The following is a 14,478-nucleotide window of genomic DNA, read 5'->3' as shown; positions in this document are numbered from 1 at the left end:
AACACAATCTGAACAGCCAGGTCACATGTAATTGGACATTCTGACCCACGCTGCTCTGTTTTGTAAATTAATGACAAATAAAGTTGATTGAAAAAAATAGTGTGCCACAGACGGAGCCAGGATCAGAATCCAAACAAACATGGAGGACAGCAGTGAAGCAGGCGGACTGTTTGGTTAATTTAGCAGTTTTGTCAGTGTAGAATTAAGCCATAAAGTCCTACCATTCCAGTTACTGTTGCCATGTTCTCTTCAATAAACACCATTTTGGTGTGATGTCATCATGATCAACTGTGCATGCAGGTCACTTCAGGAGCCTGAGCTGTTCACACAAGACAGGCCACATTTAAAGACCAATGTGAACAGACAAACGATAAATCCGATTTGTGTGTTAAGACCTGCAGTGTGACCGGAGCCTAAGTCACCCACTGGCTTTCTAACCATTCTGAAAGAAAAGAAAAGAAAAAATGTTCAAATTTACCTTCTCTTAACAAAACATTTACATCACATTTATTGTGTGTGTGCATGTGTGTGTAGGAGTACAACCAGTGGTGTGTGGTGGAGTCTGCAGGTCAGGAGAGTATGAGCCTGTTGCCAGGAAAAACCAAATGCTTCCACTTCAGCTTTGTAGCGAAGACTGAGGACGTTGGCAAGAAGATTGAGGTGAGGATGTGTGCATGTGTGGGAGAGATGGAGAAATACTGACAGTTACTGACTGTGCGTGTTGCTGGGTATACACCTTTTAGATGACAGGTATTGAGGTGATGCTGGGCGGTGACCGTGGCCGCTGTGTGTTTTTGAGCTGGAGAGGGGCGGGTGGAGATGCGGCCTCTACCCATGAAGCCTTGCAGGCGAGCAGGTCATCGCGTCGATGGGGGCGGGTTGTCGAGGCACGTCAAGAGCTAGACTGGGACAGTCTGACCATGCAACAAAGTACCATGTAAGCACAGCCCCAGTGATCCTGGAAAACAGTTCCATTATCAGTTAGTCTCTACAGTATCAGATATTACCTGCACTGATGTGGACGGACATGTTTGTTGTTTAGGATCATCTCCAGAGTCCCAAAGATCTCTGTTCAGCTGAGCCACCAGCCTCCTGCACTACACAATGAAATGTACTGCATCGGCCTCACTGTCCAATCACATGAGGGTGGGGTGGCAAAGGATGTCAAACTGACAGCAGGCCTCAAACCAGGTACAGTGGGTCCGCACCATGATTACACCACAAGAGCGCCTAGTAGGTGGAGTCTGCACAGCATTTAAAAGGCGTATCGGCCAGCACATACACAGGATGCCCCGCTTAATTCAAGAGGCAAAAGCAGCATGTTTGCCTACCTCGACCACATGGCTGATACAAACACAGCAGGGCTGTTACCACTGAATCAGCAAATAAAATAAATATACTTAAAAGGAGGCTTTTCGAATGATGTTGTTGGAGGTACTTACAGTGTTAACTTCATTAACAATAACTTCCCATGACTAGTATGAGATGAGTCAGCAGCACCGTCATTCACCACTAACTGTGACGATATTAACATGTAGTATCGTAGGCAAAGAGATGTCTGTCTCATCTTTGTTTCTCTCTCAAATGCACATACCCGGTGAGTGAGTGAGTGAGAGTGAGTGACCTGTGCATCACTAATGAACACAGTCAGAAGCTCTGTATTCTTAATCCTTCAGCCAGGGTTAAAGTCAACTGCGCTGCGGTACCATCGATTCAAAAAGTAAATGAATCTGATCGACGGTTCCATACATGAGTTTTATTCTGCGGCAGCTCACCTCCATGAACTGCAGCGACAGTCTGGTTAGTCTGGGTGTCTGTAATAACAGTAAAGTTAGGTTTATTTTCCCCTAATAAATGAAATCATTGTAGGAGAGTAAGCCTACTTTTGTTATGGCTAAAATATATCAGTCGCTGAATTAATTGTGAATCAACTCGACTTGTTAAAATTTAGGATTTATTTTACCTCGAAGTAAGGGCACCACACCAAATTAAGACAGGATGTTTATTAAACTTTGGTGAAGGTTTAATACCTGTGAGTTATTTAAAGAAATTGATTGTTAAATTTTATCAGTCTCTTCTTGAACGCGTTAATTCGTACCACAGCCTTATCATTGACCAACACTTTCTGCACAGAACAGAAGACTCTCACAACGATGTAAGGTTATAAACATTTATTTGACTACATAACAAGGAGATTATAATACAGTATAGTGCGACATTGAATAGACAAGTGAAAAAGGTTAAATGTGGATATAAGAAGCTTGAGGCTCAAGGGGGCTTGTTTATAAAATCACTGGCGGATACAAAAACTGCTCTGATTAGCCGGCCAACAGAACTCGGATCAGAATTTAACTGTCACCAACGTTTAACCAAGAGTTGCATTAAAAGGCCAACCTTACTTTGCCGTTGATATTACAGTCACCTTGGCGTCTTACAGTACCGATGCAGTTTTCCGTGGGTCCGCGTCCAGGTGTTTGGCGGACCTCGGCTCGGTTTGTAGACTGGGTCAGCTGCGCGGTTGGACTGGCGGCTCTCGTCGAGTCCCGTCGTGACCTGGACTTCTGGAGGTGATTAGTGGGTTGACAAAAGTTCTGACCGGTTCTGTGGGGCTGGAGTCGCGAGTTCGATGCAATTTGCCGGCTGGACAAAAAGGCAAAGACAGCACGAGGGGTTTAACTATACTTATAAAAGATTTAAAAAATGTGTCGTAGAAAACTTAAAAAAGGTCACACGATAAAAATAGATTAACAAACGAAAATACTTTAATAAGAAACAAAATATAAAGTACGTCTCTTGCTAACTTTGGGTTAACAAAGGAACGAACAGCAGAAGGGGAGGTCAAGAGAGGTGAAGAGTAGAAGATATGCAGAAGAGTAGAGAGAGGGAGAGGAGACGAGAGAGAGAGAGTGACAGCAGTCTCTTCCTTTTCTACTCAGCAAAGGGGGGTGTCTCGGGGTTTAACCCATCCCTTTGACTCTGAGCGAATCAACGGCTTTTTACGCCGGAATTCTAATTCTGAGATTTAACTATACGATTTAACAACCGGTCAAGACAGATGGCCGTCCTCCACAGAGCTGGGTCTGTCTGACGTTCCTGCCTGTTATAGGGAAGGTTTTCGTTGCCACTGTACTCTACAGAGGAATTGTTGGGTCTATGTAAATCATAAATAAGTCATTGAGTGTGGTCTTTACCTACTCTGTAAAGTGTCCTGAGATAACTTTTGTTATGATTTGACACTATAAATAAAATTGAATTGAATTGAATTGAACTATCTTTGGTTGATTTTCCATTATTAAGCTTTCTGATATCCAATTTAACCAAAATCTTTAGGCAGACAGTTTTAACAGATACAGATACTACACATCATCACATTCTCCTGGATATAGTGACAGGCCTATTATTAAAACACAAATTATTTCAGGAATTAGACAGAGACTTTGCACTTCTGAAACCACATAAACATAATCACAACAAGATACAAATAATGCATATACGGTTACACACTTGCAAGAATGTCTTTGAACAGCCAGTTGCGATGAAACATCAAACTTTAACTGTTTTTCCAAACATCTACACAAAGTGTCTCACAGAGACAGCTCCTCCAGTTCGAAGTGCGGTCAGATTTGACGTTGATTTAGGTTAAAAGGGGGTCCTGAGACCTGGACTTCTAGGTTTTATTACCCCAGGAGGGTCCGAGGTTGTAAACCACCTTATCTCCTATAGACACCAGTATAAAAATGTCTTCAGCTACGACTCCCTTACTGGGACACTTAGCAGACCAACCAGACTCACAGAATTCCTTAAACATCACTTCCCATGAGGTCCTACATCATCATTTACTGCACTGTATTTCCTCTGGTACAGCAGCTCACTACCATTTTGGAATGTGAAAACTGTTGCTGTTTCAAGTCTTTGGCTTCAAATTAATGTGTAGTTCATGGTTTTGTGTTTGTCTTGATTGGTCTGTCCAGGCCAGGATGCGAATCTGGGCCAGACCACCCACGTGACCCTCGATGGCTCAAAGGTTTGTGAGGACACTGCACCTGCCCTGCTCCCTGATGTCCCTCTAGGAGATCTGAAACCAGGCGAAAAGGTACACACACGTTCAAAAACAAGTGTGTGAGATTAACTTTCCAGAGAAACTTGAGTAACACAACATTTTCTGCATTGCAACCTGTGTCTGCAGTTGGACAAATGCGTGTATGTGAAGTGTGTGTCAACTGGACCAAGGGTTTTCCTGTTCCATGTGGCCTACAGCATCGATACCACAGTGGAAGGCCGTCAGATTGTGTGCAAATGTCATAAGGTAGATAACGTCCTCTGACCTGCAGACACAGCGGACAGCTGCCTGTTAGACATATGTTTCAGTTCTAGATGCTCACCTAATTTACTCCTCTCTTGTCTTTCAGGATGAGACCGTTACCATAGAGACGGTGGTCCCATTTGAAGTGTCTGTCAAGTTTGTGTCCACTAAGGTCTGTAGCTGGCACTTTATTGGTGTTTTTCATAGCAGGTTAACAGTAGATGCCACATAGAAGTGAAGCTGGGAGATGGAGCTCAGCACTGTCAAGGTCTTCCAGGCATAAATCTGAAATATATACCAAAAAAATATATTTCATTTAAATTATTTCATAAATTTTAAGTGTATAAGGGCTTAGTTGGTAGTAAGATTTAAATGTATGGAGGCCATTCTCAGCTCTTATTTCTCATAAGTTGTATCAGCAGTTTTTGTTTTGATACCATTTGTTACACAGATTTGGTACACAATTTGAACATTTTTGAACATTCGAGAATTCAAAATCAAAAATCTCTCACAATCCCACATTAAGACACCTAGACCTCGAGGAACACCACAGACAAATCCATGATGGATTAAAAACGTTTGACATATGGAGATTTAGAAGTATAGAATTTTCGGGGGCCGTAAGATGAGTACCTGTGTTCAAGTTTCAAAGAAATCTCTCACAACAATGAAATGGCTCCTATGGGGACTAATATCATCACACATGAAGAAAACTGGGTTCAGAGTCTCATCTGTACAGTCAGACCTAATTTTTGACATTCAGCACAGGGGTCAGCCCTGTATGCACAAATATTCATCTACACCAGAATAAAATATCACATTTGTACTGCAGGAGACAAAGTGCATGTTATTGCCCCAGACTGTCTGGATTATCATAAAGTGGACATGTCTGTGAAGGGGAGACACATTTCATTCAGATATCTGGAGGTCAGAGGTTAAGGGAGCCCTCTGAAAATGACCATGTCACTATTTCCCTCGCCAAAAATTAGGCTAACTTAAAGGAATAGTTCACCGTTTGACACATTAATAGTTATTGAAAGTGGACCGTATGTGTAGTCAGGTGCCTTCATTGCAGAGAAGTAACTTTATGGCCTTTGTGGATTGAAAACAACAACTCCCATAATGCACACCAATGCACAGCTGTGCAGGCCACTCCCACTGGTACAAAAAAGACCTACAAATTTCCCCCTGGACTAAAAATGAACAAACAAAGAAAAACTCCCACCGGTCTATAAATCTGCTCGCAGGCATGAGCAGCTCTGCTGCCTCAGTAGCATCTGCAGCAGCCACCTCCTGATCCTTCATCAGCTCCAGCTGCTTGTCGCTATATTTTGCATCATGGTCATTCTGAAGCATTAGAAGTAGATACGGCTCTCTCCCGTCTCAGGGAAATGATGCAGGATCCATTTAGAATTATGACTTGGTTTCTAACTAAACAAAGCCTAATGCAAATGGGTAATTATCACTTTAACAACGTTATTTCACCCCTACCTGACAATGTTATGTTTGCTACCAATGGATTCTTTAGATCTTCACTGACTGCTACAGGCTTTTTGCTCTTAGTTTTTCTACTTTTTAATATTCTACTGCAGGCTGCTGCCACAAAAAGGGTCTTTGGAATTGACTGTAACTGCAGTGCTGGTGTGTTTTGTCTTCGTTGTGTCCATGACAACCATTTTAAACAGGCAGATGGTGCTCATCAGTGGGAACTGACAGAAAAAAAGCACATGAGTATGGAAGATTGTGGTGGTGCAGTAGCAGGTATCACAGCTGGTTATTATGTTTTTATTTGTCTTTTTATTAATCTAATCCCCTGTGTGTTTGCAGTTTGAGCCGCTGGACCGATTGGCGGTGGACATCCCCTTCCTGTTGATGACAGACATCCTGTCGTCGTCTCCCTGGCCTCTCCTGCTGGCCTCCTCGTCTCTGCAGCTGCTTACCATGACCACCAACACAGCACAGCTTCAGTCCCAGCTACAGGACGGTGCGTTATCTTACATATGCTTTTTTACATTCAGAGCTGTACTTAGTACTAGCTGTAAAACCCAGTGTAAATTCTGTGACTATAACATATCATGTTTCTGTGTGATCAGTTGTTGTGCAGACAGATGAGTGTGCCAGTGAGTGTTTCTGTCTCCGGTGTCCTCCACTGACTGACAGCAATAATACTATAGCTACAGGACAGTACCTGATATCATGGAGGAGGTATGCACATGCACACACTGTTTGAGAGCAGTGAACAGTGGCTTTGAACAGGCTTGTAAACATGTTTGAACTCTGTTTGAACAGAAAGTCCTCCAGTGCAGACAGTCCACTCATCCAGACTACAGTCAATCTACCTCACGTCATCCTGGAGTCCGTCCCTGTTTATATCCACGCCGGTTAGTCAAGTCAACACACACATCACATGCATTGTAAACATCTTATGGTTTATTCAGGGGTCGTGCAGGTGCTGGGAATCCTGTAAAACACTTGGATTTAAGTTTGGTGTGTTCAAGGTCTCCAAAGTGCTTGGGATTTTGAATCAAGTGCTTTAACTATCTGAAATGTTCTGTTATATGATGATGGCATACGTGATATAACTGAAAAGAATCTGCATATTTGAGAGACTGAAAACATTTTTGCATGAAAAATGACATTTGATGATTAACAAATAGAACAATAACATCTAATTTAAAGGTTGAATATGGAGAATGAGCAGAAACCGCCATCTAGTTTCTCAAGATGGTAGTCGCAACAACAAAAAATAATTCCAGCAGTCGGGTTACCAGGTTCGTTTCCGAGTGTGTCAAGCAAGGAGACAGGAAACCAGAGCCTGTTTAAACCCATCGGCTGCTACCATGGAAACAAAACGGGACAGAAAGTCATTGTCAAACCCTTCAAAAAATTTTATTATTTTGATATTATATTTTTTATGGAAAAGCAGTACTTTCATTCTGTACTCCTCAAAATGCCCTATAGGTCTATTATTGCTTTTTTTAAATATAGCTTTTAATTAAGCTTCTACATATTCAACCTTTAATGTGATGAGAAAGGGCAATAATAGGTATACCTAGTATTGTTCTGTATACAAGTATGTATTTAACCACAACTGTAAGGGGCAGGAAAGGCACGTAAAAGCACTTTTTTCAGTGCTTGAATTTCACTTTGGAAAGGTGTAGGAACCATGATTATTATGCTTTGTGTTAATGTCTCTGATCTTACAAATGTCACACCATGTACACATTTTTTTATATTTTTGTTCTTTTCAGTTATTTATTTTCAATGACCTACCACAGTTGGGTTGTGTGTCTGCATCTATTTGATTTCTCCCTCTTTGTTTTGGTGTAGATTTACCATCGTTCGGGCGAGTCAGAGAGTCTCTTTCAGTTCGTTACCACATAGAGAACAGAACTGCTCTGGTGCAGGAGGTGGAGATGGCTGTTGAACCGTCTGATGCCTTCATGTTCTCTGGACTCAAACAGGTACAACTGTGCTTACTTTTCAATAAAGAGAAAGGGGGGTGAAGGTGCATTTCCATCAGCTGGGTTAACACTGATAAAAAGGTCTTCTAAATTCATCTGCCCCTGCAGTAAAAGTAGTGATACCACACTGTGAAAATATTACAATACAAATGCATTCAAAACCCTACTGAAGTAAAAGTATGTAATCAGCAAAATCTGTGTAGTGCACTAAACAGTTTTTCTATTATATCTCATCTTTCTGGATTCATATTACTGCTGCATTCATGTGTTTGTTGTACTTTATTGCTGTAGATGTTTTAACTCCTTTATACTGTATACTGTTGGGTAGTTTAATTTACAGTCAGAGATGCTTCAGATTTCCTGTGAGAACCACATATCTCTAATAGAAGAAGAAGAAGAATTCCTTTATTTGTCCCGCAATGGGGAAATTCATTTTTCACTCTATTATTATTTTTTATTTTACACACACACAGGCCCGAAATACACACATATGCACAGACAGGACCTATACACATGCAACCAATGGAGAGATGTTAGAGAGAGGGGGGTGCCAGTGACCGGCGCCCCGGGCAGTTGGGGGTTCGGTGCCTTGCTCAACAGCACCTCGGAGATGAACTGGCACCTCTCCAGCCACCAGTCCACGCTCCATTCATGATCCACACAGGGACTCGAACCAGCTATCCTCTGGTTCCCAGCCAAGTCACCTATGGACTGAGTTACTGCCGCCCATAATAAGTCAACTATTCATGTTTTCAGCTTTGTGACAGCTGATCCGAGATGCTTTTTAAAGACTTTATTTAGCTTAGAAGTAAGAGGATTTTCTCAACACACAAAGGAACACTTCATCCTTCAGTTCAGGACAAACATTCAACATCCACACATCTGGACATACAGTACATGGTTTTCACTGGACAGGGAGGGGGTGAAGACTCATCTGAAAAGTAGCTAAAGCTGTCAGACAAATGGAGTAAAAAGTGCAAGATTTACCTCTGAGATGTAGTGAAGTAGTATGAAATATCCAATGGCAGAAAAAACGGAAATACTACTACTAAAGTACCTTGAATGTGTACTTTAAGGCACACTGACTAGGATTTTCCTTAAAACAAACAAAAAATATGTATACACTCAAGTACACAAAAGTAATCCATCTCAATCATCACTTCTAATAAAAATAATAATACATTTTATTTGTATAGCGCTCTTCAAAGGTACTCAGACACTTTACATACAGTAATACAATAAAATCAATACATTTAACACAAATACAATTAGCAACAGGCAGGCTAAAAGTGAGTACATTAAAAACAAGCAGGCTATATTTAAGAAGTGAGTTAGGGTAAAAAGATGTAAATGGGTAAAACGACTAAAAAACAGGCCCATTTAAAAACAAGTGATGCATTAGAAATGAAATGAAGTAGTGGATTATTGGGGGTTGAAGGCAGTTCTGAAGAGATTGGTTTAAATGAGTGGTTTGAAGGTGTGCTGGTAGGTGCAGTCAAGGATGTGTGTGGGGAGTGAGTTCCAGAGGGAGGGGGCAGCAATGGAAAAGTTTCTGTCGCCCCAGGTACAGTGCTTGGTACTGACAGGTGGGGGGAGGAGGTTTGTGTCGGAGGAGCGACGGTTACGTGGGGAGAGTGGTGGTGGAGCAGGTCGGTGAGGTAGGAAGGGGCCTGGTTGTGGAGGCCTTTGTGGGTGAGGAGGCAGGCAGCAGAGTTTTGGATGTATTGACGTTTGTTTAGGATTTTGGCAGATGAACCGTAGAGGATGCATTGCTTCTGAACCACTAGAAGTGTGTGTTGGTGTCAGTATCTCCAGAGACCATGCCCACTGCCTGGGTTTTCTTCTGCTGTGTTCTGGAAGTGTATGGCAGTCCATCTGTATAAAAACATATCAAGCAGGTGCCAGTTGTCCTCTTCGGCTCAAAGAAATCAGCGAGTTATGAGAATAGAGCTGTTAGAAACTCTGTTTGATTGATTTTTCATGGGGAAATGCTAAATGATACGAAGCAGGACAACACAAACCACACCACTGTTCTTTACTTTCTGATGATCTCACATACTGGTCACCAAATCATTGTAATTCTATAGATTCTATATAGATCTCCTGACAGCAAATGTAATTGACAGCTTCCATACCAGCCATATAATGCTGGCAACATATTATTTATTAACATTTGATTTTCATTAATAGTCTTTGAAGAGTACACGTCAGCCAGTAGATCTGGGTGAAAACAGACGACGACTTTTGGAACCCAGAATGGAAGGTTGACTTTCTTTAAAATAGATGATAAATAGAGGGCCTTACCGATATTGGATTCTTTTAGACTGATACCAATTTTTGAGGGACATTTCCACAGATTACCGGTGTGGTGGCAGATATAGAGAATTTCTGTGTGGATTGTGCAAATATGAGTCAGCAAAGGTCCTCAGCAGCAGCTTCCTAAACAAAGAACTGTATTAAAGAACATTTGATGATATTTTACAGTATATAAACAATGTATTACACTGTCAATCGATCGTAGAAATGATCCCAGAGAAAATAAAGAATACATCAAAATAAAATAGATCATTAAATAAACATCAGTACTGTATGTTCAGTATCAGTCAGCTGCTGACCACGCTCTGCTGGACAAACTACGGTATGACATCATTTCTACAGCACCCAATCATCGATTTCTGCATCATATGATCTGTAAAAAAAATTCGGTGCATATCCGACTACATATACACGCATACCAATATGTGTGTGACAGGCTGATAGATCACTCTGGCCCTAGAAAAATAAGACTTTGGTTCAAACTGCATCTTGTTTCCAGTTGAGTTTGTATTGCTCATAGTGGGAGGATCCATTTTAAATGTGGTGCTCATCATGTCAATACTTTTGTGAATAGTAACTCCAAAAGCTCAGTGAAACACACATGAGTTCTAATGTGCTGCACATTAGTATCATTTTGTTGTCTCCTTGTATCTGTTTAATGCCCCAATATGTTGTATAGAAAGTGATGTACAAATCGCTCGGTTTTATGAACATGTGTGTGTTTGTGTGTGTGCTTGTGTGCATGTGTGTGTATGTGTTTGCGCACAGGTCCGTCTGCGTATCCTTCCTGGCTCAGAGCAGCAGATGCTGTATAACTATTATCCACTGATGGCTGGGTACCAAACACTACCACAGCTCAACATCAGCCTGCCCCGCTGCCTGAACACCAACACACACACACTGAGACGCTTCCTGCCTCAACGCATCTTTGTCAAGGTAACATACTCACAGAGATGCATCGGCACCACTGAGTTGGCAGCCATTATTCTGTGATCGTGAACAGCAGAGTGTTCTTTTTGTTTCTCCTCAGCCTCAGGGTCGACAGCTAGACGATGCCTCCATCGCTGCAGCTTAAGAAGAACACAAACGGCTTTCTGTAAATATGAGAATAGCAACATTGTTAAGGTTGTTCTAGATTTAGGATTCCTCACAGATGACAATATTAACACTATTAGCTTCACATTGCTCTGTAAAAACATCTGTTGACCAAACATCAGGAGATAACCGTCTGTCCAGGGTTTCTCTTCAGAGTCAGTGATGACTGAGCAGCTCATTCAACAGTAAAGAGCATGTATGTATGTGAGCTCTGTGGAAATTTGGGTAGAGTGTAATACATGGAAATATGAATGTGATGAAAGTTGAATTAAAATGAAGTGATGTAAACTAGTTGTCTGTATTCATGTTATACAAAGACTGTTAACAGTGTTTTTTTCCACTGTTCATGTGACAGAATGCAAAACACAATGCATTTTACCATAGAGATGCAGGAGTTACTTATTTCTGGGAACATGGGGAATAGTGATAGAGGAGTTCTGGTTCAGGTCCAAATAACCAAACCAATTGTGGTTGAGGCTTAAATGTACCCACATTATGTGCTCTCAAGTCGGGAGCAGCCACACCACACTACGCAGATTAACGTGTGCAGTGGTGTCGTGAAGGTTTGTGTGAGCTCTGAGTTTTTACACCACCGTGTTGTTTGTGTCTTCTAAGAGAAAAGCAGCGATTATACTGTATCCCACAATGTTACAACATTTTCATAATCATTATCATACCATAGCTTTCTTCTTTCTTTGGGCAAAATGAGCAATGGAGGTACACTTAATGGAAAAGGCAGTGTTGAGCCATAGACTGTATAGCAACAGGGGGTACTCAGGGTTGCCAAATGTTTGAGCTTTCCAACATGTTTGTTTTTTCAAAAATATGTCTGAAAATATGCGTATACATGAATGAAACATATTATTTGCATGATACATTTGTAAAATAAATGAATACATTTACACAACCTTGTGATAGGCTTAATGGCTTAAAGGTAAGGTAGACACGAAGGTAGACACTAAGGCCAACAGTAAGGTAGTCACTAAGGTAGACTCTAAGGTAGTTACTAATGTTTTAACTAAGGTGGACATTAAGGTAGTCACTGAGGTAAACACTAAGGTAGTCACTGAGGTAGACACTAAGGTAGTCACTAGGGTAAACACTAAGGTAGTCACTAGGGTAAACACTAAGGTAATCACTGAGGTAGACACTAAGCTAAACAGTAAGGTAGTCACTAGGGTAAACACTAAGGTAGTCACTAGGGTAAACACTAAGGTAGTCACTGAGGTAGACACTAAGCTAAACAGTAAGGTAGACACTAAGGTAAACAGTAAGGTAGTCACTAAGGTAGTTACCAATGTTTTAACTAAGGTGGACATTAAGGTAGTCACTGAGGTAGACACTAAGGTAGTCACTAGGGTAAACACTAAGGTAGTCACTGAGGTAGACACTAAGGTAGTCACTAGGGTAAACACTAAGGTAGTCACTAGGATAAACACTAAGGTAGTCACTAGGGTAAACACTAAGGTAGTCACTGAGGTAGACACTAAGGTAGTCACTAGGGTAAACACTAAGGTAGTCACTAGGGTAAACACTAAGGTAGTCACTGAGGTAGACACTAAGGTAGTCACTAGGGTAAACACTAAGGTAGTCACTAGGGTAAACACTAAGGTAGTCACTAGGGTAAACACTAAGGTAGTCACTGAGGTAGACACTAAGCTAAACAGTAAGGTAGACACTAAGGTAAACAGTAAGGTAGTCACTAAGGTAGTTACCAATGTTTTAACTAAGGTGGACATTAAGGTAGTCACTGAGGTAGACACTAAGGTAGTCACTAGGGTAAACACTAAGGTAGTCACTGAGGTAGACACTAAGGTAGTCACTAAGGTAAACACTAAGGCAGTCACTAAGGTAGACACTAAGGTAGTCACTAAGGTAAACACGAAGGTAGTCACTGAGGTAGACACTAAGGTAGTCACTAAGGTAAACACTAAGGTAGTCACTGAGGTAGACACTATGGTAGTCACTAAGGTAGACACTAAGGTAGACACTAAGGTAGTCACTAAGGTAGACGCTAAGGTAGTCACTAAGGTAGACACTAAGGTAGTCACTAAGGTGAAGGTAGTCACTAAGGGCGTGATCACACTGTCCTTTTGGCCGCGGCCAAAACCGTTTTTTCAGCTAAAGCCTAGTACCTTTAAGCCATGTGAGTGCACCCGCTCCTTAGTAAGGTAAACACTAAGGCAGATACTAAGGTGGACACTAAGGTAGCCATGCACCGATACAATTGAGCTGAAGGATTTAATGTGCCTTCCAAATGTATTTTTAATATTAAAATATGATGTACAGTATAAATAAATGAATATTTTAATAATGGTCATTGTAATATCTTAGTATTGTATGCACCATAAAAAGCTGTGTGTATAGGAAAATATACGTATACATGAATGAAACATTATTTGCAAAGATACATTTGTAAAATAAATGAATACATTTACACAACCTTGTGATAGGCTTAATGGCTTAAAGGTAAGGTATACACTAAGGTAGACACTAAGGTATTCACTAAGGTAGTGTGGAAGATAGAGAAATGAGCTGCTTGGTCATATGGCTTTTGAAATGGCTAAACTGAAGTGGATCCACGGTGGGGTCATGGTACATAAACCCCTGGAATGAGACTAGACCTGGCTGGTTGAGCAGATAATAACTTGCATCACAGAGCCTCACAGAAAAGAGAGGAAGATAGAGATCTCGTGCTCTCTCACACATCACCTCGTTATGATCCTAAAGAACAGAGGAATGTTCATTTCCTCATTTCAGGCACACACACACATATTCATTAACTAACAATTTCGTGTGGTGCAAACACAGACACATTTGTTCTCTCTAGATAGCCATATAGGGACGTGCACTAATTTCCTTCACTCAGCTTTTAGCGTTATAATGTGTTGCCAGGCAGATTAACGCCCATTGCCGCCTTTTTTACCTTTAAGGCGTTACCATCGACAGAAGGGTATTTAAAGCCGCTACCCCTAGACCACAACAGACTCGTCTGATATATGACCTGGTTTGAGTTGTATCAGAACTTGTCTCCGCTTTGCAAAGTGCTCCAATAAAGATATTGGTGTGATCTCAAGCCATCGTCTCAAGATCTCTCCTTCTATCCTCTGATCAACGGACCCGGGGAGGTAACTGCAGGTTGATCTCAACAGTAGTCACGAAGGTAGACACTAAGGTAAACAGTAAGGTAGACACTAAGGCAGTCACTAAGGCAAACACTAAGGTAAACAGTAAGGTAGACTCTAAGGTAGTTACTAATGTTTTAACTAAGGTGGACATTAAGGTAGTCACTGAGGTAAA

General features: G+C 41.3%; 1 protein-coding gene across 1 annotated transcript in view; it reads left to right on the top strand.

Moving 5' to 3' along the window:
• The window catches only part of trappc11 (trafficking protein particle complex subunit 11), a 33,061-nt gene extending 20,773 nt beyond the window's left edge, over nt 1-12,288 (top strand). Inside the window, exons 19-30 of the mRNA XM_083914965.1 lie at nt 535-660; nt 744-937; nt 1,043-1,191; nt 3,972-4,093; nt 4,187-4,306; nt 4,410-4,475; nt 6,131-6,287; nt 6,397-6,508; nt 6,593-6,684; nt 7,634-7,767; nt 10,852-11,019; nt 11,114-12,288. Of these exons, the coding sequence (XP_083771091.1) occupies nt 535-660; nt 744-937; nt 1,043-1,191; nt 3,972-4,093; nt 4,187-4,306; nt 4,410-4,475; nt 6,131-6,287; nt 6,397-6,508; nt 6,593-6,684; nt 7,634-7,767; nt 10,852-11,019; nt 11,114-11,158 (1,485 nt within the window). The 3' untranslated portion in view covers nt 11,159-12,288. The remainder of the gene's footprint in view (nt 1-534; nt 661-743; nt 938-1,042; nt 1,192-3,971; nt 4,094-4,186; nt 4,307-4,409; nt 4,476-6,130; nt 6,288-6,396; nt 6,509-6,592; nt 6,685-7,633; nt 7,768-10,851; nt 11,020-11,113) is intronic.
• The last annotated feature ends 2,190 nt before the right edge of the window (nt 12,289-14,478 follow it).

Source organism: Echiichthys vipera (genome assembly GCF_963691815.1).
Source record: "Echiichthys vipera genome assembly, chromosome: 6".
Taxonomy (NCBI): domain Eukaryota; kingdom Metazoa; phylum Chordata; class Actinopteri; order Perciformes; family Trachinidae; genus Echiichthys; species Echiichthys vipera.
The sequence above is the reverse complement of the archived record's forward strand: the minus strand, read 5'-3'. Positions and strand labels throughout refer to the sequence as shown.